This window comes from Suncus etruscus, chromosome 9 (genome assembly GCF_024139225.1).
Source record: "Suncus etruscus isolate mSunEtr1 chromosome 9, mSunEtr1.pri.cur, whole genome shotgun sequence".
Lineage (NCBI taxonomy): Eukaryota > Metazoa > Chordata > Mammalia > Eulipotyphla > Soricidae > Suncus > Suncus etruscus.
Genome location: NC_064856.1, coordinates 30265955 through 30279492, shown reverse-complemented (window position 1 = coordinate 30279492; position 13538 = coordinate 30265955). Strand labels below are relative to the sequence as shown.

Sequence of the window (13538 nt, the reverse complement as noted above, 5' to 3'; positions counted from 1 at the left end):
GACTGTGGTTCGAATCCCGGCATCCCATATGGTCCCCCAAGCCTGCCAGGAGCGATTTTTTTTTGTGTGTTTTTTTTTTGGGGGGGGGGCGGGTCACACCCGGCAGTGCTCAGGGGTTATTCCTGGCTCCATGCTCAGAAATTGCTCCTGGCAGGCACGGGGGACGATATGGGATGCCGGGATTCAAACCGATGACCTTCTGCATGAAAGGTAAACACCCTACCTCCATGCTATCTCTCCGGCCCACCAGGAGCAATTTCTGAGCGTAGAGCCAGGAGTAACCCCTGAGCACAGCCAGTTATGACCCGAAAACCAAAAAAAAAAAAAAAAAGTTTTTTGTGGGCCATACCTGGCAGTGGTCAGGGGTCACTCCTGGCTCTGCACTCAGTAATTACTCCTGACAGTGCTCAGAGGACCATGTGATATGCCAGGGATTGAACCTGGATTGGGTGCCTATAAGGCAAACACCTTACTCACTGTTCTCTTTTACTCCTGTTTTAGTTTGGTTTGGGGAATATAGCCAGTGGTACTCAAATACAGCTTCAAGTAATGCTCAGGGCACCTCAGGGACGGAACACAGGTCTCCTCCAGGCAAAGCTCATGTTCAGACCCTCCAGCTCTCTTTAAAAACCAGTGAAGGTAAGATCACTGGCCCAGGACAGACAAGAGACTAGACTGTGAGGGTCTCCTTCTGTGTGAATGGGGCTCAGGCTTCTATTTTCATGTACAAAGTACATCAGATCAGCTTTGTGGCCTAGGAATGTGTCACTACCTGCTTGTTTATATATCTAAACTACATTATAACAAAAGCTTCAAAATTAGTGTTTGGGGCTAGAGAGATAGCACAGTGGTAGGCCATTTGCCTTGCATGCAGCCAATCCAGGACAGATGGCGGTTCGAATCCCGACATTCCATATAGTCCCCTGTGCCTGCCAGGAGCGATTTCTGAGCACAGAGCCAAAAATAACCCTTTGAGCGCCGCTGGGTGTGACCCAAGAAAAGCAGAAACAAAAACACCCCACAAAATTAGTGAGTGTGAGTGTGTATGTGTGTGTGTGTGTGTGTGTGTGTGTGAGCGTGTGTGTGTGTGTGTGAGCGTGTGTGTGAGCATGAAGGGAAGATTGGGATTAGATCTGATGCTTTCTAAAAGCACAGCCATCATGAAAAAAACTCTGGTTCCATTGAGGGTTAGTGGGGTGATACACAAGGCTTCTGACTCCCTTGGGAAAAGCTGGCACTGTCTGGCAGGGCAAACACTAAGGCTGCAGAGGGGCTGGAGAGAGAAAACAGGTTGCCTTCTTCCCTGTATATGCTCTTATGTCTGGATGTCTGAAACCTTCCAGAGAAGGCAGCCTAAATGACTTCAGGGTAATTCTTTTTTTTCGTTTTGTGTTTTGTTTTTTGTTTTTTGGGCCACAGCGCTCAGAGGTTACTCCTAGCTATCTGCTCAGATATAGCTCCTGGCAGGCACGGGGCAGGGGGGGGGGAGGGCGGGGGGGGGGGGGAAACCATATGGGACGCTGAGATTTGAACCTACCACCTTAGGTCCTGGATCGGCTGCTTGCAAGGCAAACACCACTGTGCTATCTCTCTGGTCCCTTCAGGGTAATTTTTAATAGTAAAAGGATAGGGATGGGTTGAGGCCTGTGTTAATGAACCAAAGCATAAAGTAAAGAGCAGAAACTCCCTCCAATGCATAAACCAATCATTTCAATCAGCCACACCCTGACCTGAGATTTTTCAAACTACTTCAATGTGATTGTGATTAATTTCAGAGACTCATTAACTCAGAAGATCTAGAGAGAAAGAGAGAAAGAGCGATACAGAGAAAGAGAGAAACAGAGAGAAGAGAAACAGAGAGAGGAGAGGCAGAGAGACTAAGAGACTGAGAGAGTAGAGGGGTACTCCAGAAACCAGAGTGCAGAAAACATGTTTCTCAGCTGACAAGCAGTCCCGTGGCACTCCAGCAAGGAAGATTACCTGTCTGTCATGTTGAGTTTAGAGATCACATCAGCCTGCAAGACAAAACACACAGACACACAGACACACACGAAAACCCCTGCAGAACAGCCGAGGAGATTGAAATGCCCATTAGTGCTTTTTCACAAACTAATAAGGACATCCATTTTTAGTCCCCAAGCCACTTGAAAAGTGAAGAAAACTTGAATATGGGCTCAAGCACCAGGCACTGAAGTATGGAAAAGAAAAGCTGAGTTTCCTGGGCATTGTGAACTACTCTCGAGTTTCCATCTGGAAACAAGAAGAGTAACTCAGGTTGCTTGACAGGTTTATTTTTCTGGGGGCTGTAGAGGACAGCAAAGTGAGAACCAGCTGAAGTGGGCTCTATCAAAAGAAGTGAACCCACAGAAGGGCCATCTGCACATTCCCAAGAAGCCTGAACCCCAAACTCTGTCTTGGAACGGGGAAGGCAAACCAAGGAAGCCACTTTGGGGTAGTGAGTGGCCAGGCAGCAACAGACACAATTAAAAGCCACAGATATGACCTGCCCATGAAGTTGGGTCTGACTAAATCCACACTAACATACCTGAGCCCCTTGAGGACACTGGGAATTGGACAGAGATTGAACCCAGGTCAGCTGTGTGCAAAGCCAATGCCATCCCTGTTGTATTATCACCCCAGTCCATGAAAGGGTCTCTTAATTCCAGACACTAGAGCTCTTTGTGGACATTGGGAGATGGTTGGTGCAGGCCTGCCTCTGAGTCTGGGTCTCCATCCAGCAATGCACTGACCCAGAAGCGAACCCATACTCCTAGGGGCCCTCTATGTCATTCTCTGCACTCATTCTAAAAGAGTAAAAGGTTTTTAAGTTTTAAAAAAGTGCTTCAGGGCCGGAGAAATAGCATGGAGATAAGGCGTTTGCCTTTCATGCAGGAGGCCATCGGTTTGAATCCCGGTGTCCCATATGGTCCCCCGTGCCTGCCAGGAGCAATTTCTGAGTCTGGAGCCAGGAATAACCCCTGATTACTGCCGGGTGTGACCCAAAAACCACAAATAAATAAATAAATAAATAAATAAATAAATAAATAAATAAAAATAAAAAAGTGCTTCACTTACCTGACCCAGAAAATAAATTCCTCCACCTACTACAAAAGCTGATATTGCTGTCCCAAAAACAGCAAACAGGGTAATAGAACCGATGTTTTGAAAGAAGTTTCCCTGTTTGAAAGAGCAGAATGGAGAGAAATGATGAGAAATGCAGGTCTTACTGACGGAACATGAACCCCAGACCTGGCCCTGCTCCTGCAGCTACGTCTCTCCTAAGGGCACTGTCACCTCCCCTGCTTGGAAAGCTAGAAACATGGAGTCTTCCCTCATCCCCACATTTAACAAAGAGACAAAGATCCTTATCTGTCAGCTCTTCTTGTTTCTGCTCTGCCCCTGCCCTTGCCACTGTACTCATCCCTACTGCCATCATCTTTTCCCTCAACACCACATTAGCTTCCAACCACTCTGGTTCCAGCTTGCCACTCTTCAGGGGCTTACAGAATCATCTCTGCTAAAAACCAATCAGACTGCACTAGGTTCACCATGACTCTTACTTCCACTTGAAATATAGTATATATTTCAATATAGCAAAAATATAGCAGAGAGAGAGAGAGAGGAGAGTGAGAAGTAAGAGTGAAAAAGACAGAGAGACAGAAGAGCATGTGACTGAGAGAGCTCATTAGTCTGGGGCAGGGGGTCACATGCCTCCACAACACCACTGGCAGTGATCCCAGAGCACAGAAGCAAGAACATTCCCAGTACTGCTGAGTATGGCTTTTGTCCAAATAAATAAATGCAGCTAAATCTCAACCAAAACCTGCCAAGCCTATGGTCCAACCACTATCAAAGTCCTAACTTTGCCATGTTTCCTTGGTTCTTTGGGTTCCAGCACACTGGAAACTTTTTGCTTCTTTAGCTCATGTCATTCTCCCTTGCTTGGGGAACTTCACCATGCTCACATCTCAGGGCCCTGTGTTTCTCCACGGCATGATCTGGACATGTTTCCTACTTTCTCCTCAAGCTGTGGGTCCACCAGGGGAAGGAGCACATGGCTTCTGGGTGCTACAAGAACTTCCAGACGCCCAAGGAATAATAAGCCCCGAAAGAATGAACTGTTATCAGAATGATCAAGTGTCAAATCCCCAGTTACATTTTGGGGGGGGGTCACACCTGGCAGCGCTCAGGGGTTACTCCTGGCTCTAGGCTCAGAAATTGCTCTGGCAGGCTTAGGGGACCATATGGGATGCCGGGATTTGAACCACCATCCTTCTACATGCAGGGCAAACACCCTACCTCCATGCTGTCTCTCGACTCTTTTTGTTTGTTTTTTTGCCATACCCGGCAGTGCTCAGAGGTTACTCCTGGCTCTGCACCCAGAAGTCACTCCTGGCAGGCTTAGGGGATCACGTGAAATGCCGGAAATCAAACCTGGGTCAATCGTTCAACTGCTGTGCTATCATTCCAGCCCCAATTTATATTTTTTTTTTTTTTGGTTTTTGGGCCATAACCGTCTGACGCTCGGGGGTTACTCCTGGCTATGCGCTCAGAAATCGCTCCTGGCTTGGGAGGACCATATGGGACGCCGGGGGATCGAACTGTGGTCCATCCTACGCTAGCGCTTGCAAGGCGGATGCCTTACCTCTAGCGCCACCTTCCCGGCCCCCCAATTTACATTTTTTAATGCAATTAAGAAAAGCAGGACTCTTGGGGCTGAAGTGGTAGTGCAAGCGGAAGGGTGTTTGCCTCGTATGCGCTAACCTATAATGGACTGCAGTTCGATCCCCTGGTGTCGCATATGGTCCCCTAAATCCAGAGCGATTTCTAAGTGCATAGCCTCACCATCCATCCATCCACACTAGGACTCTTTATAATTAATATTTAATGCAACATTCAGGGCTTACTCCTGGCTCTGTGCTCAGGGATCACTCTTGGTGGGGGTTGGGGACCCATATGGAGAGGCAAGTTGTACATGGGTTGGCCAAATGCAAAGTAAGTGCCCTACCTGCTGTAATGTCACTTTGGCCCTGATAATTTAAAGATTATTTAAAGATTTAATTTAAAATTTGTAATGTTTCTTTTCAATAAAAGTGACTAATTTTGTTGTACTCTGAAAAAAAAGATTTAATTTAAAGATAATTTAAAGAGATAGCATGGAGGTAGGGCATTTGCCTTGCATGCAAAGGACAGTGGTTCAAATCCCAGCATCCCATATAGTTCCTGAGTGCAGAACCAGGAGTAACCCCTGAACACTGTTGGATGTGACCCAAAAACCAAAAACCAAAAAAAAAAAAAAAATTAAAGATACTTACAGAGGACAGGGAAAAGGTATTTGTCCTGCATGCAGCCAACCCTAGTTTAATACTGCATATGGTCTCTTGAATACCACCAGGAGTAATTTCTCATTTCAGAGCCAGGAGAAAACCCTGAGCACTGTTGAATGTGGCCCCATACAAAACAAAACAGAAAAATAATAATCACTTCCCGCACCCCTACAAACATCATTTTTACTCCTTAACTCTCTTACCACCCCCCCCAAACATCACTAACCCACATTACTCTTTTTAACTTCTGTATTGCACAATCCTAATCAGACTAAAGCGTGCATTGTGTGTAACAACCCCAAACTGTTTCAAAAGACATAAAATGACACATATTTCTTTAGAATATTTTGTGTTTTTTCTCTGACAACTATAAGTCTTACTAAATATTCTCTTATACAGTGATGATTCTAACCACTTTTTATCTTCTCTTTATGAGCTGTTCAACAAGGAATTTTGGTGAAAGAGTCCCCCAGTTTAATCCTTATGATTGAACCATGTCATGAGGATTGTTGGATTTGTTCTTATGGCCCCCATATGCACCAATAACGCCATGTAGCATTGCCCCTTTTTTGCATAGACACATTAAAATGGGAAAATACTTTAAATACAAATAAGATCCTATCTAATAGAGATTGGAATACACAAATCTTGTAGTGCAAAGGGACCTTACACCCTGAACATTAACATAATGACCTGTCACAGGCCTCAGAAGAAAGGGCATTTTCCATTCACCCCTGAACCAGGGAAGCCATCTATGAAACATCCAGGTTTGTCTAACATCACCTGGAAGCAATCCTCTACCACGGAAGACCCTACCACTGCTCAGACATTGACCTGCTCAAAAGAGACTTCCCTTAACACTGAGAAGACAACAACAACAATGACCTGCTTACAGGACAGGGATCCCTGCATTGCCCTTTAATGGTGAGGTGAAACGAGAGGATGCTCCACATCCTGACTTCAATGTAGGATATGCAGATTCCAGGATCTTTAATACAGAAACATGATACCAACAACAGAGACTGTGTGAAAAGTGTGTTGGCACTATAGACAATGTCTTGGATTGGACGATCTAACTTGCCTGGAGCCTAGAGTTGGTCTTATGCCAGGAAACTTCAGGGGTAGGGTCTCTTTGTATGGGCCAAGGTTATTCCTTTCCATGCCCCTCATATTTTGGTGGGCCTATGCAAACAACAATTGCCACTCTAACACCGTTTTTACTGTGCTCCTTTGACTCTAATCCTTAAAAAAAAAAACCACTTAAAATTTGAGGTTAACTTAAGCTAATATGCATGTACATGGAAATGTAAAAAATACCATGCCTCTAATGTTTAAGGAGTTACGTAAGTTTTATGGCTTTAGATTGCCTTGTGTGCTTTAAGAAATATTATAACGTGTTATCATCTGGGGACTTGAGGGACAAAGTAATTGTACATGGATTCTGTTTTATTTATCTTAATGTTCTTTGGCTGAAAGTTCGAAGTTAAGATATCAGCAAGGGGACTTCTTCTGAGAATTATGTTATGGGTGATTGTCCTTCCACTGTAACTTTACCTTGTCCTCTTTCTTTGCATCTTTGTTCTCATAATTAAAAATAAAAAATTAAAAAAAAGAAAAAAAGAAAAGAAAATAATAAAAAATAATAAAATTAAATTAAAAAATAAAACAACAACAACAACAAAACAAAGGATATTCTCAGCTCAGTACTGACAACCCTATTAAGCCTGGCTCTTAAAGGGTATTTCTTTGCATCGTTTTGTTCATTAAAATTTTTATTTGGCTTCTCATAATTTGACATTCAATTGTGCTGTTTGGCATATAAAGTTTTAGCACACAAATAATTTTAAAATAACTCAAGGCAAACAATGATTTATTTTTTCTGAACAGAAGATTTTCTATCTAGAGTTTTTCTTTGCAAATAGCTGCTTCGTTTTGGTATTTAAAAATAGATCAAAGAGGGCCCTGAGAGAGAGCACAGTGGCGTTTGCCTTGCAAGCAGCTGATCCAGGACCAAAGGCGGTTGGTTCGAATCCCGGTGTCCCATATGGTCCCCCGTGCCTGCCAGGAGCTATTTCTGAGCAGACAGCCAGGAGTAACCCCTGAGCACCGCCGGGTGTGGCCCAAACACACACACACACACACACACACACACACACACACAAAAGATCAAAGAAAGTCATGATTTGTTTACAGGGCTCAAATTTGGATGTAACTTATGTCCTCGGTTAACAGTCATCTGGATTTGCGTCAAGGGAATAGCCTTGTGGTTGAGCACATGCTTCTCACATGTAGGAAGCACTGGTTCAATTCCCAGCACCACCAAAAGAAAACATTTAAAAAAAAACAAAACAAAAAAAAAACATTAGGACTAGAGAGATAATACAGAAGAGAAGGTATTGCCTTACATGCAGCTGGCTGTTTTATTCCCCAGCATCCATATCGCCCCCTATGCACTGACAGGAGTGTCCCCAAGTACAGATCCAGAAAAGCACAACTTGGTGTGGCCCCAAAAGTCCCCCCAATAAATATATATCACTGTGGATAGTGAAATTTTTACCATGATTGAAGATACCATACTACAAGAACTTCTCTTTGCTTTAAAAGAAAATTTATCTGCTTATTTCTGATACAATTAGCATGTTATTCTTACATGACATTAATAATTTAGAGAGGTAATAGTTGTCTATTTTAACATGAGAGATCATCTAACACTAACCTTACAGAGTTATATCTCTTATCAGTCTCAGGACTCAAACTCATGTCTCATGCATGGAAGGCATAAACCATATCTCCATTTGTGAACTGAAATTTTTGTTTGTTTTGGGGCCACACCCAGCAGTGCTTGCAGGAACAGGTGCTGCTGGGAATCAAAGTCCTACACATGCAAGGTCTGGATCTACCTTTGAGCCACAGGCCTGGTCCCACAAATGTAAATCAAGTTGGATAAACAACACTCTTAGGTTTGCTCTTCAAGTCTGTGTTCTCCTTTGAACACATATTTGGCTAGCTTGTTACTATATATTTTTGATTATTTCCATTCTGGAGAAGCCCATGTTCTCTCTTGAATTTGAATTTCTCTCTTTTCTCTCACATCTTCATAAGCAAGTTTCATTCAATAAAAACTACCTGGTCATATGGGCCGGCACCATAGTACAACGAGGCTGTTTGCTTTGCTTGCAGGTGATTGGGTATGGCCCCTGGCATATCATATGGTCCCCTGAGCACTACCAGGAATAATTCATGCGTGCAGAGCCAGGAGTAACCTCTGAGAACCACTAGGTGTGCCCCTCCCAAACAAAACAAAACAAACAAACAAAAAAAAACAAACCAGGGGCTGGAGTGATAGTACAGTGGGTAAGGCATTTGCCTTACAAGCAGTTAAACCAGGTCTGATCCTCAGCACCCCATATGGTTCCCTGAGCACTGCCAAGAGTGATTCCTTTTTTTGTTTTTGTTTTTGGTTTTTAGGCCACACCTGGTGGTGCTCAGGGGTTAGGGGTTACTCCTGGCTGTCTGCTCAGAAATAGCTCCTGGCAGGCACGGGGGACCATATGGGACACCGGGATTTGAACCAACCACCTTTGGTCCTGGATCGGATGCTTGCAAGGCAAATGCCGCTGTGCTATCTCTCCGGGCCCCAAGAGTGATTCCTAAGCACAGAGCCAGGAGTAACTTCTGAGCATCACAGGGTGTGGCCCCAAAACAAACAACCCCTCCCAAAACACACACACATAAATCAACTACTTTGATTGAAAAGAAACAAACACAACTTCTAGTATTTTTTTTTTTTTTTTTTTTTGGTTTTTGGGCCACACCCGGTAACGCTCAGGAGTTACTCCTGGCTATGTGCTCAGAAGTTGCTCCTGGCTTGGGGGACCATATGGGACACCGGGGGATCGAACCCTGGTCCGTCCAAGGCTAGTGCAGGCAAGGCAGGCACCTTACCTTTAGCGCCACCACCCGGCCCCACAACTTCTAGTATTAATGATATTAATAATAGCATTAACAAGTATCACCCCCATATGTAATGGAATAGGTAGTACATTGCATACACTCTTGCATCTAATGTAAACCTCAAAGCAACCTGGGAGATGGGCTTTTGGGGCCCTGATTTGGTGAGGAAGGGTCTATAGTACAGGATTAGCATGATCATGCTTCATTTCTTGGGAAAAGTCCAGGTTCTTTCCTCTCCCCCAGAACAATGTCCTTCAGACATTCATGATTTTAAAACTACAGCCACAGGCTGGAGCAATAGCACAGCAGTAGGGCATTTGCCTTGCATACATCCAACCCCATACGAACCCCGGTTCAATTCCTGGCATCCCATATGGTCCCCTGAGCCTGACAGGAGTGGTTTTTGAGTGTAGAGCCAGGAGCAACCTGAGTGCCATCAGGTGTGACCCAACCCCCTCCCAAAATAAATAAAACCACAGCAACAAAATAACTATTGTGTCACTAAAATTTTAAGTTTCCATTTTAATACTTACATTCTCTTATACCTCCTTTCTGTTTGGATTTACACTATTAGTTTCATTCAGATTTACATGAACGGACACTGAAGTGGATATTTCCTGCCCAGAGGAAATGTCCTGGGCAGCTGAAGGACTGATACTGGAAATGGGAGGAGGCTCTGCAGAGAACTGGGCATGGACAAAGGGTCCTGCACCCCGAACCTGGGACTGAAGGAGCAGAAAGGCAAAGATAGAGGACGGGTGTCCAGCACCATAGCAGAATCAGGGCCAGGGTGAGGGCAGTAACAGACTAGAGGACAGAGGGAAGGTCACATCAACACTGGTTGGGCCTAGGAGGATGGAAGGCCCTGGAAGTGAGCTGAGAGGATCAAAGGCTGGGTGTACATCCCCACATCTAACACCTACTGGTATTTGCCTCCTCTCCACTAAGGACACCACTGACAAATCACTCTGGTAACCTTCTTGGGCAAAGGGATCCCACCCCCATCCCATGAAGACTTCCTTCAGGAGTCTTCTAAAACCTTGAAGGCAACTCTTGACCATGTCTGCTCCCCTCCATAAGGCAGGCAGTGCAGCCCAACTGTCAGGAGCTTACACACCATTAAATTCCCAGTGAAGGAGATCTAGGCCTTACAAACAATGAATAAACATGGAAGACCAGCCTGCCACTAAGCACAACCTGGGCCCAAGTCTCACCTTATGCAATGAATAACCTGATTCAAATATAATAGGTGGAAGCAACAGGAGGAAAAACATGTTTGGACGAAACATTTCTTCTTCCTGAAAACACAAAACATATTTTCAGAGACATGGAACTCAGATATAAAACCATGGATGAAGAGCCAAAGTAAATCTTTGCTTTGAACCTGGCACCACAGAAACAGAAATGCTTCTGTATTGATGTCAATTTTATTTCCTTAAGATAGAAACAGGTTCAGCGGCGTTTGCCTTGCAAGCAGCCGATCCAGGACCAAAGGTGGTTGGTTCGAATCCCGGTGTCCCATATGGTCCCCCGTGCCTGCCAGGAGCTATTTCTGAGCAGACAGCCAGGAATAACCCCTGAGCACCACCGGGTGTGGACCAAACACCAAAAAAAGAAAAAAAAAGATAGAAACAGGTTGAAATAATAGTATCATGGGTACATTTCAATTCAAATAGGACTTTTTTTTTGGACACAAGTTCAAAAGCTAGAGGGCTACCTTAACAGAACAGGGTACATGTTTTATAAGCAGAAGGCCCAATGTGATCCTTGGCACATAGTCTCCCAAATACTGCCAGAGCATCCCCTGAGCACTGGGCCAAGAGCAGATCCTGAGCAAGGCCCCAGATGAACTAAATAAAACAAAAACAAGGCCACACATTGGAATCTTTCAGGAAAGGGGCACTGAACCTTCATAATGCATTCTGAATGAGCTATACTCATGTTCACAGTACAGCTTACCTTTCTGTGTTCACACACTACTTGGCAAGTTTACTCAATCTGCCTGGATGAAACCATCTCCCACACATTCCCCACCCTGATCCTTGGTGATTAGGACAAGGCAGCAAGGAAAGTCCTTGGCCATGCTTTCAGATTCAAATAGGATGTACCTTTATGAAAGGCATTTAGAGAAATGAAGTCACAGTTTTACTTCCTAGATGAGTATTACTCTCTAATGGGTTGTGGATTTATGCAAATGCATATTGTTGCTCTGGCCCATGCTAACTCTATGGACCCTACACGTAATAAAGTTAGGATCACAAAATCAGGTCCATTTTCATGTGAGTAGTCCCATGCCACAATTTTGACTGGTTTCTTGTCAAAATACCTATCTAAAGGATGGTGAAATGCAGTCTTACAAATGTCCATCTATGGGCTAGAGTGATAGCACAGTGGGTAGTATAATAAACACTCCTTCCTCCTGTTGTTGCTCAGAAAAACTCCATAAGGGGTTTGTCTGTAAAGGTTTTAATAGGACAAAAAATAGGTATTAAGTGGGGCCAGGGTCTTACAGCAATGCAGTTCAGAAAGTCCAGACAATATCTCTCCAATCAATCTCAATCTCTCTCTCTCTCTCTCTCTCTCTCTCTCTCTCTCTCTCTCTCTCTCACTCTCTCTCTTTCCCTCTCCTTCTTTCTTTTCTTTTTTCCCCCCACTTTTGGAGATGCTCAGGGTTATTCCTGCCTCTGCACTCAGGAATCAGTCCCAGTGATGCTCAAGAGAACATATGGGATGCCACAGATTGAACTGGATAAGCTATGAGCATTGCAAATGTTCTCCCTGCTGTACTATCAAGTCCTGTGGCATTTTTAATTAATTAATTAATTTTCTTTTGGGGCCACACCTGGTGATGCTCAGGGGTTACTCCTGGCTATGTGTTCAGAAATTGCTCCTGGCTTGGGGGCCATAAGGGACACAGGGGGATTAAACCTCAGTTCATCCTAGGTTAGCACATGCAAGGCAAATGCCTTGCCGCTTGTGCACCACTCTGGCCCATGTGGCATTTTTTAGAGAAGTCACAGAAACACACTACCAGATATGAGGAAAGATCAGGTCTTCTTGACAATGTCTCCCCCAGGGTCTGAGATGATTTGAAGCAGTTGCCATCAAGAGTCTGAGCACTCCAGAGAGAAAGCCAGCACTTTCATTATTTATTATTGGGGGAGGGGGAAGGGAGGGAGGGCTGGGCCATAGCGGAGGTGCTCAGGACTACTTCTGGCTCTGTGCTCAGAATCAGATCATGGCAGTGCTTAGGAGACCTACTCAGTGCTGGAGAATGAACACTTAAACATGGGAGGCCTGGGCTTGATCCCTGGTACTGCAGGTCCCATGCAGGGGAAAGATGCCCGGATATGGCACTCTTTTGTTTTGTTTTTGTTTTTTTGGGGCCACACCGGTGGTGCTCAGGGTTTACTCCTGGCTATCTGCTCAAAAATAGCTCCTGGCAAGCACGGGAGACCATATAGGACGCTGGGATTCGAACCAACCACCTTAGGTCCTGGATCGGTTGCTTGCAAGGCAAATGCCACTGTGCTAACTCTCTGGCTCCATAAACACTCTTTTGTGTCCAATAGGATCTAGAACAGTTCCCCTGTATATAGCATGCTAATGTAGGATGACCAAAAAGGATGGAAAGAGGAAACAGGCCATGTCCCCTTCAACAGTGTGGGCTTTATGCTTTCAAAAGCAAAAGGACCAGGCACTGTTATCAACCCTGATCTAACAGAATGTTAAATAAAGAAACAGGGCAGTGAAAATAGCTCCTCTTACAGTCAGGAGCACAGATACAAAATGGGGGTATGTATCTGGTCTCCTCCCCCACCCGCAGGAGGATGAGAAAAGCAAGGAAACCATACTGTGAAAGGCTATGAGAGCAGAATTATCAGCATTTCCAAAGTTTTGGGGTGGTTTTTGTTTGTTTGCTTGTTTGTTTGTTTATGGGCCATACCCTTCAGTACTCAAAGATTACTCCTGGCTCTGCTCTCAGAAATCATTCCTGGCATGCTCGGGGGACCAATGTGGTATATGCAGGGTTGAACCTGGGTAGGCCACATCAAAGGCAAATGCCCTACCCACTGTGCTGTGGCTCCTGCCTACAGTGTTTCCAAAGTTAAGAATGACCAATATAAGGGGACTAGGAGACAGTTCAGCAGGTAGGGCACTTGTCTTGCACACAACCAAGCCCAATACTACATAGGATCATTTGAGCACAATTAGACGTGAGACCAGAACAGAGTCAGAAGTAAGCCCTGGACTCTA

The 13538-nt window shown here is 44.7% G+C and overlaps 1 protein-coding gene across 1 annotated transcript in view; it reads right to left on the bottom strand.

The window, feature by feature from the left end:
• The window catches only part of SLC9A8 (solute carrier family 9 member A8), a 101204-nt gene that overhangs the window by 34636 nt on the left and 53030 nt on the right, over positions 1 to 13538 (bottom strand). The window contains exons 5-7 of the mRNA XM_049781369.1: positions 10496 to 10579; positions 3076 to 3177; positions 1981 to 2015 (exon numbers count right to left, since the gene is read on the bottom strand). Coding sequence (XP_049637326.1) covers positions 1981 to 2015; positions 3076 to 3177; positions 10496 to 10579 — 221 coding nt within the window. The remainder of the gene's footprint in view (positions 1 to 1980; positions 2016 to 3075; positions 3178 to 10495; positions 10580 to 13538) is intronic.